This window comes from Cavia porcellus, unplaced genomic scaffold (assembly GCF_034190915.1).
Source record: "Cavia porcellus strain 051 isolate PalLab524CR breed Dunkin Hartley unplaced genomic scaffold, mCavPor4.1 scaffold_15, whole genome shotgun sequence".
NCBI classification, from domain to species: domain Eukaryota; kingdom Metazoa; phylum Chordata; class Mammalia; order Rodentia; family Caviidae; genus Cavia; species Cavia porcellus.
In genome coordinates, this window is record NW_026947498.1 from 59,377,812 (window position 1) to 59,394,527 (window position 16,716).

The window sequence follows — 16,716 nt, forward strand, 5'->3', positions numbered from 1 at the left end:
CTTTATCCATTCATCTGTTGATGGGCACACAGTCTAGCTCTTATGAATTGTGCTGCTGTGCTATAAAAACTAAACCCTAGCTAGGATTTAGCTCTTTCATCTAGGGTTGGTTAGATGAATATAAGCAGAAAACATGTATTTTTTTTAATAAAAGGAATAGAAAAGGCTGGCAAGTGAATATGAAACAGAGCCATAGCTCGCGACTATGAAGGTGCACTGGGGAATCACCCGGATGTCTTGACATCGCAGATCCACGAAGCCCGAAGCCCACAGTCATCTCCCTCTGCATTGCTTGTCAAGTGACAAAAGTGTCTCCTGTTTAATACTCTCAAGCTAAAAACATATAACTAAACACTCAGTTATTTGTAAAAACACGTCCGGTGAACTGTCATTGCAGGTGGCCCATTTGGAAGAGGAGAGTTACCTCCTCTTCTGACCTCACCATACTCAGATTTTGGGTACTCTTACTTTACAATGTCTTGCAACACTTGCTTTTTCATTTTTACCAACCAGCTCCCAATTCATTCCCAGATCATTATAAAAAGCAATGAAGCCAGATTTGGAGGCAGAAAGACCCAAGTTCAAAACTAACTTCACCATGCATCAGTTCTGAGAGCTTGAGAGTTACTTAACTTTTTTGAGTTTTGAAAAGTAGTGTTTTGAGGATTAAAATGACATGGCCTACGTATACTTGTAAAAATATAGTAGGTAATAACGTATGATGTAGAGACATATATTAGTAATCTGTCTTCCAAGGCAACTGATTTCCTGCCTCCAAGTTCTTTGCTTTGTGAGCTTAACTCAAACCACAGAAAATCAAGCAATTTTTACTGACTGCTTAGTTGGTGAAGATTTTGCTTAGGCATTAACTTTCTCAAACACTGCCTTGATTCTTCAGTGAATAATGAGTACTTGATATTCAAATTTTACTTTCATTTTACATCTAAACTTCAATTATTAACTTTCCAAATCCTTGTATTCAATTCCCATGGAATAAATCTTTTGGGAGGACTTTTGCTTAGACCAGTGATTTTTTAAACTCTAGCCTGCATCAGAATCACCTGCAAGGAATGCTAATATGCAGATTATTCGACATCACCCTTTGAACTTCTGATTCATTACCTCCAAAATGGGGCCACAGAATTTGTATTTCAAATAAGTTTTCAAGTGATAGGAGTAGGGGAACATAGTTTGAGAATGCGTGACTTAGACTATTCCTAAGATGCTTAAAGAAAATATAAAGTGAAGTCCAAGAGGACAACTAGGTTTGTTTTAAAATGCCAGCGCTTGACATTCTTGTGAATAACTACTTTTATAGGCCATCCTCAATTCTTTAAAGGGGTATTTTAAAAAATAAATATACCTGCTGGTTCTGGAGCGTATTCAACCTAGAATCAAGTTTCTTTTTTTCAATACATAAATCATTCATCTGGTGAAGTTTTTTGGTGTGTTCTTTCGTCTTCATCATTAGTTCCCACCGTGCTTGAGCAATCTTTTGCTACCCAGCCAGGAAGGCATCAAATAGGTAAGTGAACAGAAGAGGAAATAGAAAAAAATGAGTATCCAGATTTGATGAAAACCTTCGTAACAAAGCTATATGCATAAATAAAAACATGATTAGAAGCCACTAAAAAAAGGTAACCAGAAGCAACTGTGCTGGGTCTGATTTGATTAAAGATAAGAATGGAAATATGCTCAAAGATAAAAAAGTAGGTACAAAGTAAGATATGTGTAGATATCACCCTACTGTTTATGAATGAAAAGAGTATGCGTACTGATGATACTCATTACTTCAAAGGAAGGGAGATTAATTTTAGCAGCAAACTTTCATGTGCTCTTTTTCCAGTCTTGGCCCCACAGTGGATGATTCAAATGACCATATACTGGCCTAATGGCTTTCTTTTGTTCACCTATTGCTCCAACGAGTTACTCTAGATTGTACATATCATCTCCAACATTCCTGTGGTAGTGAACAGTTCTGTTAACACAAACACCTAAACAATTTGCTTCTTCAAAGTACAGTAGTAAATCTTAGATTGGCAAAAGTAAGACAGGGTCAAAAGAGATAACAATAGAAACGTTTTCTCCTATCCTATCTGCTGTTGATCTATTATGGGAACTTAGAGAAGTCACAATGATGTGTGAATTTACAAAAGCTTTATAAAAATGCCTGGCTAGCGCTGGAGAACAACGTATGCCATGGCTCAGGGAATACGTAGGCACTAAACCTTCTAAGACCCTACCAGCCACAGTCTATCCATATTATAAAACGAATGACTTAGGCATATTTTCTAACTGCCAAATTGAAACAGAAGAATTTATATGATAATACAATAAGGTTCATCAGAAGATAGCAGTTCTATTTCTAATAGGGAATTATATGTACTCGGTGGAAGCCTCAAAGTAGAGTCTCTCCATGCCCTTTCATACCATTTTATAACATATTTATATCCATCCTGTACCCTGAAAAGCAGATTCATTTAGTTCTGTAAACATCCCTTCAACTTGACAGTAAGGAAGCAGAGACAGACCTGATGCTTCCAGACAGCCTCAATGGTACAGATGCTTCATAGAGTCCCGAGGTTTCTTGCCTTCCTTCAGATTTAACCAAGGAGACTTGGTGGCCCTTGCCTCTTACCTCCCACATCTTCATTTCCTTTGCATTCATTAGCTCCTTTCGAAGTTTTTTGATCTTCAGTTCTTCAAGTGTTGTATTAACAGAAAGTGTCTGAAGAGCTTCTAGATCTATTACTCGGCCAAACTTGCTGACCATTAGTTGACAGACTGTTTGTTCCATTTCTAAAAAAACACAGTCATAGTTTTAGTGTTATGAAATGGGTATCAACAATAACAAATTTCCAAGGAAGAGCTTTTACAAAATGGTAAAATATTTTGTTACCAGTTGGTTTTTGTTGTGTTTTTCTTCTTTTTCTCTCCTTTTGTTTTGTTTGCTTTCTGCTTCCTTATGTACAATGCCCATTCCTGCACTGTCTTTTCATTTTCAAAACCTCATGTCAAATTCACTCATTTTTCCCACGTGGCTTATATACTCTGATTGGCCCCTTCTCACATTGTTAACAAGTTCCAACTCAGTTATGAAGTTCTCCATTTTTGTTATTATTAATCTCTACAGCATCCATCATAAAAAATAGAGCAGACACTTAACAGCATCATCCACTGTAGTCCCAGTAGAAATTAGTCCTTGTGGAGGTTCATAAGTCCCACCTCGTGAACTGTCCCACCCTGCCCTGCCACGCCTCCTGCTTCCTGTCCCACACCTCTCCATTCATCCCACAGCCAACCTTAGGAGTAAGTGTTAAATGAAGGAGTATGTTTCAAACAGCTACCTATGGCATAATATTCTTTGGAAACCTCTAGAGGGATTCTTTTTAGGATCTGAGCTCATGCATGGATTAGTTCATTGATGGGTTCGTAATTGGATGGACCATAGGAAGCTGGTGAAAACGTAGAAGATGGGTATAGACGGAAGGAGCTCACCAGGGGATGTGCCCTAGAAGGGCACATCTTGTCCTTACCCCTTCTTATTTTCTTCTCTCTACTTCCTGGCTGCCGTGAGGGGAGCACTTGCCTCCTCCACCAGGTGCCCTGCTGTCATGATGCTCTCCCTCATTTAGGCCCAAAGTGACGGGTTGAAACCTCCAACATTATAAACAAAACTAAACCTTTCATCCTTTCTCAGATATGTTGTCACAGCATTGTTTGTGAAAGTGACTCATGTAGCAGTTATCTTGGTGTGAAGAGACAGGGAATGGGGGAGATAGTGCCTGTCTACAGGTAAACGGTACACTGTGAATAATGTTGTTATTGAGTTGGGTAGTGGGTTCACAGGATTCATTTCATTACAATATTTGATAACTTACACACATATGTTCCATATACAAAAATTACAAGAAACTTTTTTTTTTGTTTTGGTTTTAGTGGCTTTGTTGTTGTTTTGTTTGAGATAGGCTCTCATGTAGTCCAGGCATCAGCCTCCCAAATGCTGGGATTACAGGCATGCATCACTGTACAAATTGAGGTAATTCACATTGGAATTACCTTATATGTTTATTTGTTTGATTAACTTATTTTTGGTGGCAGAACACTTATGATGTATTCTCTTAGCAATTTTCAAATACAGTGTTATGGACTATAATCACTATGCTATCCAATAGCACTCTTAACCCTATTCCTCTATCTAATTGAAATTCTAAGCCAAATTTGCCAAATCTCCCATCCTACCCCACAGTCCCTGCTAACCTCCAAATTCTCCTCTCTTTTCTATGAGTCCAAATGCTACACTCCATAGATTAGTGGGATTATGACTTGTCTTTCCATGCCTGGCTTATTTTGCTTACCTCAATATCCCTCAGGTTCATCCACTTTGTTATAAATGATAGGATTTATTTTCTTTTTTTAAGCTAAATAATATCCCCCTTGGGTATATGTACCACATTTTCCTTATTCATTTATCTGCTGATGGATGTTTAAGATTTTTCTTAAAATCTTAAACAGTGAACATGAGAGTGTAGAGTATATTTCGTCAACATATTGACTTCACTTCCTTATAATAGTAGAATTATTGCTGTATGAAAAAAGTCTTTATAACTTCAAACTAGGAAAGGATTTCTCAAATGGGAACTATACAATGCAAAAACCATAAGTAGATTGGTAAAAGCTACCATACCAAGATTTAAAGTGCACATACCCAAAAGATACACCAAAGTAGAAAGACATGCCATAAACTAGAAACGATTTGTGATACAACAGACAAAGTATGTATCAAGAACTCCCTAAAGTCAATTTTTTAAAAACTCCAAATTAGAAATAAAAGTGGTCAAAGGTGCAGAACAGTGGGCAAGTTGCAGAAGAGGAAATAAGTGACAAATAAAAGCATATAAAGATATTTAAGCTCTTCATTAATCAAGGATATGTGAATAAGATCACATTTAAATATAATTGGATTTCCCCAGGCTGGCATTAGAGCCTGATAGTATCAAATATTAATGAAAATATGAAACCTAGGGGACTCTCACATTCTGCTAGGAGGAGGACAGACAGCTTGAATGACTGTGGGAGGCACACAGCAATGTCTTAGCAGAAAATGCCCCTTTAACCCGGAGATCCCTGCATCAGAGATTGACCTTCTCAGACATGTGCACAAGAAGATGTGTATAAGGTTTACTGCAACATTGTCTGCAATTAGGAGAAATTCGAAATATTTATTCATCAATGGGAGACTGATGAAGTAAATCCTTTCATATTGGAGTATAAATAACTCAAAAATTGGTTGAATGAAGTGAATCACCAACTGATAGCAACGTCACCATAGTTAAAACCCACAACATCATTAGTTCTACACACTGTGAGAATTCATGCATACACGTGGTAACATATTTACACCTCTGGGGTCAACCCTGAGGAACAATCAGCAAATTGTATTAGAGAGAGAAGGGATTTCGCTTGTATGTATCTTCAGTGATTTATTTCTTAAGTGTGGTACTGTGTACATGTTTATTATATTATTCTAAATGTCATCACATACAAAGAGGAACAGGTTTGTGATACCGCATCTCTCTTTTTATGGTGTCAAGAGGGCTGGTAAGTGGAAGGATGGGAAAATGTTTTTGTCTTCTCTTTCAGTGATTCTGATTCTGCAATTACTGTTTTAAGGTTGAGATCATCACTTGATAGTTCCTTCTTGTGCCAACAACTATCACTGGAAAACTCATGGGCTTCATGGAAAGGTTCCATCTAGATGTCCCCTCAAGTCCTCATGAGCTCATAGGTAGGGCTTCTGGGAGGCATTTGGATCATGGAGGCATGACACTCCTCAACGGATTAGTCCACCAATGAGTTTAGAGCTAAACATGATGCTGGGAGATGGAGCCTGCCCAAGGGAGGGTCACTGAGGGAATGGCCTAAAGGTTACATCTCTCCTTCCCTCCGTGTCCCTCTCCGCGGTTCTCTCCCCCTCCCTCTCTCCCTCTGTCCCTGTCTTTCCCTGCTTCCTCCTGCCATTCTGTGAGCTGTTTCTCCCCTGCCATGCCTCTCCACCGTGCTGCTCTGCCTTGGAGCCAGCTCACTATGCATTGAAACCTCATCCACGAGCTGTGAGCCACAATAAATTTTCCCTAGAGTTGTGGGCGTCAGGTATTATGTCTCAAGTAACTATTACACACAGATACTCACTCTGTATGTTTTTTGCCATCTCCCTCTTTTCCCGGATGAGCATTTTACGCCTCTCCCGGCATTCTTTGTTAAGTTTTTGCTGCCTAGTATTTTCTTCCTGGAGCTGCACAATTCGTTCTTGCAGTCGTCCCAAGGATTGGTTAGAGAAGACCAAAGAGCCAGAAAGATCACTAGGGATTTCCCCAAGTACCATATACTCTATCTAAAAAACACAGAGGAAGCGCGAAGAGGGGAAGGTGAAATAAAAAAATTTAAAAAGAAAAAAGATGTGTTAAGTACATGGACTAGCTCCCCATGACGAATGTAAACATCAAGGGCTACAAACATGTATTAATAAAAAAACAAAATACACAAAGACACAAACTACATGTGAGCTAACAGAAAGCATAAGAAGTCTTTTTCAGTCCTTGGTTTACTTTCTTTTTTTTTTTTTTTTTTTTTCTTTTTGTTAGTACAGGGGATCGAACTCATGACCTCCTGCTTGCCAGGCAGGCACGAGCCTATGAGCTAAATCCTCGTTCTTGCCTTTGGGTTTCTCTCTCACGCTGAATGTCAATGACTAGGTAAACAGAAAATTGTTAGATTGTAAACCATGTTATGTCTCTCTGCAGATAGCAAATCTTCCCACACAAATAGGAGCCATATCCCTATTCCATATTCCATATCCCTACTGGAAGCACAGGCAAACTGCTATGTAAACCTTTCCAGTTTGGGTTTAGCTACATAAAGAATAGTTAAGGTTGATCTTGTTCTTTTATTCGTTTGTTTTTATTTTGTAAAATAAAGTTTATCTTACCCTGAGCCATTTTTTCTCACTGATACATAATTCCATTATTTTGTATAAATTATAACTTAGGTCAACAGCATAAGTAAATGGAGGAAATAAACAGAAAATATTTTCTTGTATTTCTGACCTCATGCATTACTAACAAAGATAATTCTTCAGTTCATTGGCTCATGTCTAATTAAAGACGGTACAAGTCAGGTGTGGTGGCTCACACCTGTAATCCCAGCACTCAGGAGGCTGAGGCAGGAGGATTGTTACCAGTTCAAGACCATGCTGGGCTACAAAGTGAGCTCAAGGCCAGCCTCAACTGTATAATGAGACCCTGACTCAAACAGACCAGATAAAATAAAATAAAATAAAATAAATAAGATGTGCAACGTGATATGTGGTAAGATGCCACATTTCAATCTCCAGGTCATTTCATTCTCCAGTCATTCCTCCAGATCTGAAGAGACCAAACTTTTAAAGTGGTAATGAGCCTCAGGCTAATATGCATATTTTGATGTTTTGCTTTAATAACAATCTGATACCGGATACAGAAAGTTGGGGTATCGTCCTACATGTAGAATCCTCAAGGTGATTCCCTGCACTGATGATCCACGAATATCTCTGGGAAAACCTGGTGTGAAGCCTCTCTGCTCAGACAGGGTAGGAGGAGCGCTCAGACGCCCACCTGGTGGAGCTTGAGTGGAATTACAACCAGCACTTCATTGAGCTGCTGCTGCTTCTCTCGCTGATAAGCCTCCAGGGCCTCCTCCGCCGTCATCAGATTCATTGCCACAACTTTTACCTGTAGAAAGCCCCATGTGAGTGATGTTGACAAGATCCAGCGAACAGACTCCTAAAGTGTCAAAGGAGCATCTCGGGAGGGAGCTGGGGACGTGCCGTGTTGGGCTGAGGGGGTAGCATGTGTATTATTAGCTTCCTGTCTAGTTAAAGCCCGCATCACCTTTTCAATCATTCCTCTGCCTCCTAAAGTTTTAGGGTTTTGTGTGTAAAGGCTCAGAAGATCGTGTTCTCATTCCCTTTTTATTTTCTGCATGAAAAGCAGCCTTCAGCATGGGAGGTGTTTGTCAGAGTAGTGAAAAACTTGTTTGGTCATAATGACCTCATAAAATAAGGGGGAAACACTTAAAGTAGTATTTCTAAAGTATGTTCTTTATGTCCTAAAAAATACGAAAGATTTCCATAACATTGAATGCAGGAGGAAAAGAAACTTTTTAAAAAATGTTTCTGGCTGTTAATCAAGTTGAGTGATGTTACTCTCCACAAAAGCAGTTAAGAGGCAAGTGAACATAAAAGGCAAAAATTAGTCAATATTATACCAGAAATTTAACTTAGTGAACAACAACATGCAATGAGTGCACCCCTAGAGTGTCAGCAAAACGACTTTTTGAGGTGCAGAGGGAAAATATTAGCTTTTTTATTTATTCTTATCTCATTCTTGTGCGTGTTTAGTAGTGTACTAAGACACACCAAAACAGTATTTCCTAAATAAAATTTAAAATATGCATCATTTATTATGGGAGTACTGCTGTAATTTTTTCACTTATAGAATTATGTAATTAAAAAGTCTGGAGACCAATGGTTAAGATAAAGAATGTCTGATTTTTTTTTTTTTTTGTCTTTTTCCTTTTTATCGGTACAGGGGATTGAACTCACGACTCCCTGCTTGCAAGGCAGGCGCTTATGCCGCTGAGCTAAAGCCCCAGCCCCAAATGTCTGATTGTTAAAGAGTAATGGCCCATTCACAGTTGGGGGTAAGAATAACTTTTGAGATACTTCCTTCCTAATGATGTCATTGCTGTGAATTGGCAACATCATAGCTGGAAGGATGTGTGGAGGCGGGGAGAAGACAAGTAAGTAGGCAGACAAGCATACTTTTTTAGACAAAGTATCATATTCCTTTTTGAGGTTATCAACAATTTTCTTTTCTTCAACCAAGGCCTCCTCTATGTCCAGCCTTTTCTCTCGAAGTTGAAGGGCCAGTTCAAAAAGAGCCGCATCACAGCCTGAAATGAGAGTCGAAGCTCAAAAGTAGTCCCATTTGTTAAGGAATGTAGTAGTTCGAAAGAATGGAGTGTGCGCCTCCGAATTCATAATCCCTAACCATAGATCACTGCACGTACCTGTTACACAACAGGTGTAAACTGTGGGTAGTAATCATGAAGTTGATGTTCTCAATGGTATTTTGAGCCAGGCTTTGTGCTAGGCTCTTTATGTACATTGTGTCATTCAAGGCTAGAGGCTGCAAGGTAATAACTCTTGTCCTCATTCCACAGACAAAGATCCTAGAGTCTCAGAGGTGACATAACTGATGCCTGCATGATAGCCTGGTCTTCAAGTGCATTGTCTTCAGTGCTTTTGCACTCTGTCACACTAACAGCTATATTAACTAGCCACATAATAGACAAAGGATGTAAAAATGGTATGCTAACATGGAAGCTAGAATCTTAATTCCAGTCCCAGTTTACCCACCACCCTGCTGTGTTTTTCAAGCCCTTTAATTCTGCTACAAGACAGCGAGTTGGATCACAAAGTTTTTGTGCTCTCTTCTACTGATAAATATTATTATTAGACTCTTGTTTTCAAAATTAAAACAAGATTTAAACTATACTTGGCATTAGAATTTTAAATTTCATTAAAACTTTTTTAAATGTCTGGGAAATCAAACTACACACCAAAGCAAACTAGTTTTCTCTAATGAACCATTTTTCTCTTGAGACTAAGGATGTGAGTCAAGCTGCTGTAGACTGGTTTCACCATAGTGAAAATATAAACTGCCAGCCATTTCCAGGGACCTGGCACAAATTTTTCACAAAGCAGATTTCAAATACAAAATTTGAGTGCTTTTTCAAAAAAAGGAAAATTTTGTTTAAAAATCTATGTAAGTTATCTACTATGTCTCTAGAAAATGAAACTTTCTACATAATTAATAGTAACTGAATCAATTTTGTGTATAGATTACTAATTTGTTATTTTAAAAAGGTTGCCTGAGGGAACAGATATTAAATAATCCAGAGAGCCTCTCAAAGAACAATTAGACTCTTCTTTATAGATATTTTTTCTTCATCATATATTTGATGCCACCCTTTCCTTAAACTTTATTGTGAGAGAATTGTGAATTTAAAAAATAGCCTTCTCAGTGTTGTCAATCCTTGGTCATGTTATAGACAGCTAAGTTAGGTAGAAATATTATGGTTAGTCAGACAGTGCTAGTGTCTCTAACGAGTCAATCCATTAGATAAAAACACACTACAGCTGTGGCAGGAGCAACATCTTTTGGAGCCCAGGCCTCACATTTCCCCAAGGGATAAGTGGTAACACTTGGCCCAATAAAGTCTAGCCAGACATCAGTCACCCTGGTGGGTGGCCAAGACACTCAGACCCGTTCCTTCCTGAAAGGATCTCTGTTCTTTCCATGTGCACTTGCTATATGACCTGCTTCCACTTTGGAAGCATTTTGGATCAATATCACTTAAACAGCAATTCTTGTAATGTTATTGATTGGTCATAGCTTTGACCCATGTTGTATCCACCTCGTGATTTTGCCATGTAAAACTTCTGTGAAGTGTGCTCATCAGCAACCCACTTTAGGGTTCACTCGTGTCTCTCAGACAGGAGCTATCTCCCCCTCAATAAATCTTCCCTACTCTTAACTTCTCTTGTCCCTTGGAATTCATCCTTCGATGTTGGGGAACATGAACTCAGTGTATGATGGGAGTAATAGTACTTCCCCTATATCAATCTAACAGGTTGGGAGTGATAATATTTCCCCTATATCAATCTTTTATCAATCACAATTTGCAAGGAACACATAGTTTTGTCCAAACACACCTGTCGGGCAGATAGAATCATCTAAAACCTCAGCTTCAGATTCTGATTCATCCTCATCATCCTCCAGGCTGGATTCATCGTCATTTGACTCATCACTTTCCTCATCTTCATCTATGGAGAGAGAACTCTGTCAACAGGGGAGATCCTGTACTACAATAAGCACTACATTTTCAAGGTATTGTTCAACAAGTCAGTCACTAGGAAAGCAACAAAGACAAAAAAGGAAATTATTCATTATTTTTAGGAGAGTATAAAATGGTTAAAGACAGAGGTCACAAACAGACTCCTAAAGAAAGTTCTGTAGTTGTTATTAATACAACAAATCAAAGGTATTAGAACCCAGGTCCCAAGCTGCTCCTGCTACAGCTTACCAACCACACACTTGGTGAAACAGATCCACAACCCCTAAGTCACTAAATTCTCTAAAAAGAAAGGATTTTTATAACTTATGCAACCTAAGCTTATATTATCTTATAGTCTTTACCTATCCATATATTGTGAACATTCATGTTTTGCTACAAAGGTACTGTTTCACTTTGAGATCCTAGCAGAGGGGTATTACATTGAGTAATACTCTCTCCTTTCACCAAACTTGAGTCAGGATTTCTGAGTCCTCTTTTTGATTAGTTCCTGACCATTGGCTCTGTCCTTAACCCATTTGGTCCCTCTGTAGCAAGAATTCTGCTCAATTTTCTCAGTAAAAATCCTGCACCCTTGATATCTCATAACCCCATCCTCAATATCTTATTACTCTGGTCTGCCTTCAGCAAAAATTCTGAAAAATTATTCTTCTTGTTAATAATTTTCAATCCAGTGGTGCCATGCTGCTCCTAAGCTGTAAATCTCTACCTGTCTTTGTATTCAGAGCAGAGCTGCCTCTCCTTCTCTGACTACAAAACCCCATCGCAGTAACTCTCCTGCATAAAGTCTGCTTACAGTTCTTTAAAAAGCATACTTTTATTACAATACCATATATATATATATATACATTTATAAAACATAAAAATATCTACACACTAAAAAGATCTGTTTACAAGAGCATTGTGACAAGGCCTTGTAGATCTTTCCACCTTGCCCCATTTTCTTTTAAAACACTTTAAGGACTTCTATGAGCTACACATCATCAATCTGTAATTTCTATCTCCTGAACGCCAAATTAGAGATAAGAGACAGACTTACTTTCTGGATTTAAGTTTAAGGTCTCTCTTAATATTATGTTACATAATTGTGACACGAAATAAAATGATTCAGAAAAGTTTAAAAATTTAAAAATTCCTTTCATAGATGCCTACTTTCTGAAAAGTGAGCAACCTACTTTTTTATTTCTCCCTAAATACAGCTAAATGTTATATGTAAAATATATGTAAGAAGATTTTGAAAACAGGAAAGAATCTAGCAAACAAAGAATGCATCTGAGAACTTGAAAAAAATCATGGTGATTTCATTAGGTCTTTTTTTTTTTTTTTTTTTTTTCTTTATCTGTGTAATGGTTGAAACACTGTGTTAATTTGAAAAGTTTAGAACTTAACTAACTCAACAATTCTACATGCTAGGGTGTAAAGGACATGCACTAGGGTGACTGTTTACATCGGTGACTGTTTACATCCTAGGATGTTGTAATAATTGATTCACTGTGTCAATTTCAGAAGTTTAGAAGTTCAACTCAGCAGAGGGCCAGGTCCTTACTTTGTAAACATCCTCATCCTGTGCAAAAGGAGGGCACAGAGATGGTGTGACTGCTACACCCAACTAAGGGCAGATAGCCTGCTTGCAATATAAGGAAACAAAAGAGGCTTTGTCTCCCCCATCCACATCCCCCCCTTTTTTTCTTGCTCTTGTTGATTTTGCTGTCTTCTGGCCACCATGAATTGTTGCTCCTCCGCCACACCACCTTTCTTTGGAGCCAGCTGATTACGGACTGAAACTTCCAAAAACTGTGAGCTAAATAAACCTTTCCTTAATTTTGGGTGTCAGGTATTTTGTCCCAGCAATGGGAGAAAAGTAACCAGGACAATCTATATCAGATTTAGGAGTGCAAAAGTTGGCAAGCTAGTACACCAACAGGTGCCGGTACAAAAAGGTCCAATAAAAGTCTACTCTCTCTAGTCAAAAAACAAGAAAGGAGAAGCTTAACAAGATAAAACTTTTAGAAGTTATTCATACGACAGTACACTACAGTAAAATGTGCTTCTACATCTACCCACACCACCAAAAGACAAGGGAGAAGGACGAGACATCCACACTTCAGAGAGCTGTAATGAGGTGCTCCAGCTCTCCCAGCAGGACAGTGCTAAAGAAGGTCAAGTAGGAAGCTGGAACCTTTTACCTCCACCAGCTAGTGACAAGCTTCCCCTCTATGGCCAATACCAAGGTAACTGAAGATCACACAGGTAGCATGAAATCCCATTCCTGTTCTGCAGTAGCAGTATACTCTTCCTCCTGCTCTTTGGGGTGATGTCAGAAAATCCCTGACAGAGTCAGGACTTCATCATTGGTCATGGAGCCCACAGCCATGCCCACCACACTGTCAACTGAAACTACACGGGGTGCCAGGATCACACTTGCCCACACAGTATCAGTGGCAAAGAAGACAAAATGGGAAAGAAGGATTTTTGTCTCCACCCTCAGTAAGAAAGAGACACTCGTTCCTCATTTCTTTCTCCAAGCAGAACTGGAGAAAGGAAGTGAAATAGAAAATTTCACTAAGATACAAAGCTTACAATATGAAAGCCAGTTCCAGCTGAAAATCATTTGTCATCACAAACACTGGGAATGTCTTCAACAAAACAGAAAAAGACAACTGACAGATTTCAACACAAGGTGAGTGACAGAATCATCTGATTAAACAGCCATGACAAAAATACTTTGGTGAGCAATTATAAATACACTTGAAATAAAAAATCTGTAAAGCTTAAGAAAAGACAAAATATGAATGACTAACTGGAAATTTTAGAACTATAATATATCCTATTAATTCACACACACATACACTTCACATATTTAAACATCCTAAGGTTTATATCCCCCTCTTTTAAACCTCAAAATAGCTTTGCATGGCCTCTGCTGCAGTGGGGGGAAAGCAACAATATACAGGAACCTGGTCATTTCTATTCTTCATACTAATGACAGAAAACAGAATAAGACATTAAAAAAGAATACAAACCCACATCGCCTTCAACTTCCCTTTTCTTTGCTCGCTTAATCTTCTTTTTTAGGACCTTCATGAGGAAGTTTGCAAATTTATTGTTTTCTCCGAGGGCTGTTTGGAAACCAGCATAAAGGGCCTTTTCCTGTTCCTGGAGCTTGATGATTTCATTCTTTTTTTCTTCCATTTCTTTAAGAGTCTCACTTATTTTCCACTAAGTGAACAAAAGCAAAAACAAATTATGAATAAATGTTTCTGATAAATCAGATTTATAGGACAAGAAAAAGGAAAAGAAGAGGATGAGGAAAGAATGAAAAAAGAAATAACGGGAATAAAGGAAGGAGAGAAGACAAGAGATGAGGCTAGCGAAGAAGAGAAATCAAGAAGAAAAGAGAAGGAAAGGGTCCGGTCCTGTCTGTAACAAACGGGAGAACCAGGAGGGTTTTTCTGCCACTGTTACCTGCATATCCTGCTCTTCTTTGTCTAATGAATTAACACGCTCTTGAAGTATGTTTTCCTGTTTTTCAAAATTCTTGAGCAGAAGAATTTCTTGAAATAAAGTGACATGGTGCAGATCAGATAACTTCATCTGAGTGTCTAGTTTTAGTTTCTGATGTCTCAGGAGTCGAAGTTCTGCATCAAAAGTGACCATCAGTTCTTTGATCTGCGTAGAAAAAGGATTTGCAAATATATTAGAAGCTAAAAGGAATTATAAGTGAATTTTTAGAAATCACTGAACATTAATAATTTATCTAAGAATATTTTTTCATTATGCTTTGTGGGTACCTTAATTATGTGCATATAAATAGCTTTGCAGCAACTATTAAATGGTGAGAATTCTGTAACTACAGTCCTTTGAGCTATTTGTTTACTCCAGATTAAGCCACTAGTCAAGATGTACTTCTTGCTGTGATGTACTGATTATGAGCTCTTTGTGGGAAGTATTCTGTTACCTCCTTATCCCCTATAGAATCACTGCTTGCCTTTCTTATAATATGCTTAAATATTTATTTTGAAAATAATTTCAAACCTACAGGATGTTAGAATTTTTAAGTAGTTAAATATAATCATGGAGCTACAGAAACCATTTGATCTTCTTATTTTACTAAGGAAGAAACTGACCCAAAGGTGATTTTCCTGAGATCAAAGTTTCTTTATTCAGAGGCAAGATAAGAACCTAAGCATTCCACAACCTTGCCTGGACTCATTGATCCAGTACAGTTAAGTCCTCAGCTTTCCTCTGACTTGGGCACAGCTCTTCCTTATCCCATCTCAAAGCACATAGAGAGATCAAGAGAGAGCCTCAAGGACTGATATGATGGTAGAGGTAAACTGTTTGATAGTCTCCATTAGGTTGCACACTATACCTTATGAAGAAACCCAATAGTCAAAAGCCTGTCATGAGTGAGGTTCCAGACTTCAGGTATCGGTGGGTTTGGGGTACTGAAATTACTGGAAAATTGTGGGAAGCCCTGTAATTGGCTGCCACCTTGTATCTGCAGGTCAGGCCACCTTAACTCCCTCTAGGAATTAAGTTTGGTAGTTAAGCAGCACCTTGCCTACCTAGCTTGTTTGGCCTGGCCTATTCAGGGATTATGCTTATGAGCCCATGCGTGGAAAATTTGAAAATTTGAATTGACCTATAACCCTCAGTCTTGCCACTGTTGCTAAGTTACCTGCTGATGTCTCAGAACCCAATTCCCTCAATACCCTATATATTTGATACTCATTCCTTGAATAAACGAGACTTGATTGGACTTCGTCTTGTCTCCGTTCTTTGCATCTCTTGTTTCCTTTCCATCCCCACTCCCCCTCTAGGGTCTCCGTGGACTTAGCCACAGGCTGGGACAGAAAATGATCATTTAATTATGAGTTTAAACCCTAAATGTGTTACATCTCCCACAATTACATAATTTAATACAGTACTGTATACAGTACTGTAATAATTTAATAAAAATTTGCACAGTAGAATGTACAAGTAGTTCAACCTTCTCCTGGAGTGTCTTAAACTTCTGGTGCTTAGGTTCATGTCTTGAAGCCTTAGAAGGTTCAGGGCATTTTGGTGGCATCTTAGAGCTTTAAGAGCAAAACCGAGAATGCTCCAAGTAGTTACGTGCAGCACAGCAACTTGTTATGATGCTGGAATGCATCTGCAGGTTGAATCTGCCATGGATGGATTACAGGGCAGCAGCCAACCAGCAGCAAGGAGAACTTAATAATGTTCTCAGATTGCTAGTTGCAAACCTATCACAAAAAATTGCATGTTTAGATATTGCATAATTGGGTATTTGTGGTTTCTGTGAAGTTGGAGTTTCCTCAAAGAATTATTAGATAGATTTAAGGAAAAAACCATGAACTATTGATGCCTTGAACCTTGAACCATGACTTCATGGGAGTGTACTGTATATAAGATCCTTTCTTCAACAACCATATGATCTAATAGCAAGGTAAAACTAACAAACATGAAACATCAAGAAACACAAGTTTGAAATATAGGGTACTGATTACAGAGAATACAAGGCTGGGAAGGTTTTGGAACTAGGCAGAGCTCTGAATGATGGCTCAACTCTAGAAAAAAGCATCACAGGCAGAAGGAGATAGCAAAGGGAAAAGCAAAGATATGAAAAGGGGAAGCAGAGGAGGCAGCAGTGAGAAAGAGGGCCGGACAAGGTAGAGGTAACAGATAGAGCAAGGCTGGGAGATGACAGGCAGCACTGGGACCGGGTGGAGCCGAAAAGAGCTGGGCAAGGGCTGG

General features: G+C 38.6%; 1 protein-coding gene across 4 annotated transcripts in view; it reads right to left on the reverse strand.

The window, feature by feature from the left end:
* The window catches only part of Cfap44 (cilia and flagella associated protein 44), an 87,762-nt gene that overhangs the window by 1,787 nt on the left and 69,259 nt on the right, over positions 1 to 16,716 (reverse strand). For 3 of the 4 annotated variants that reach the window (XM_063224972.1, XM_063224971.1, XM_063224970.1), the window contains 8 exons: positions 14,422 to 14,625; positions 13,980 to 14,175; positions 10,817 to 10,927; positions 8,861 to 8,991; positions 7,653 to 7,769; positions 6,193 to 6,394; positions 2,639 to 2,799; positions 1,364 to 1,498 (listed from right to left, as the gene is read on the reverse strand). In XM_063224972.1, the coding sequence (XP_063081042.1) occupies positions 1,364 to 1,498; positions 2,639 to 2,799; positions 6,193 to 6,394; positions 7,653 to 7,769; positions 8,861 to 8,991; positions 10,817 to 10,927; positions 13,980 to 14,175; positions 14,422 to 14,625 (1,257 nt within the window). Of the gene's footprint in view, positions 1 to 1,363; positions 1,499 to 2,638; positions 2,800 to 6,192; positions 6,395 to 7,652; positions 7,770 to 8,860; positions 8,992 to 10,816; positions 10,928 to 13,979; positions 14,176 to 14,421; positions 14,626 to 16,716 lie in introns of those variants that run through there. The other variant, XM_063224973.1, reaches the window with a different exon arrangement.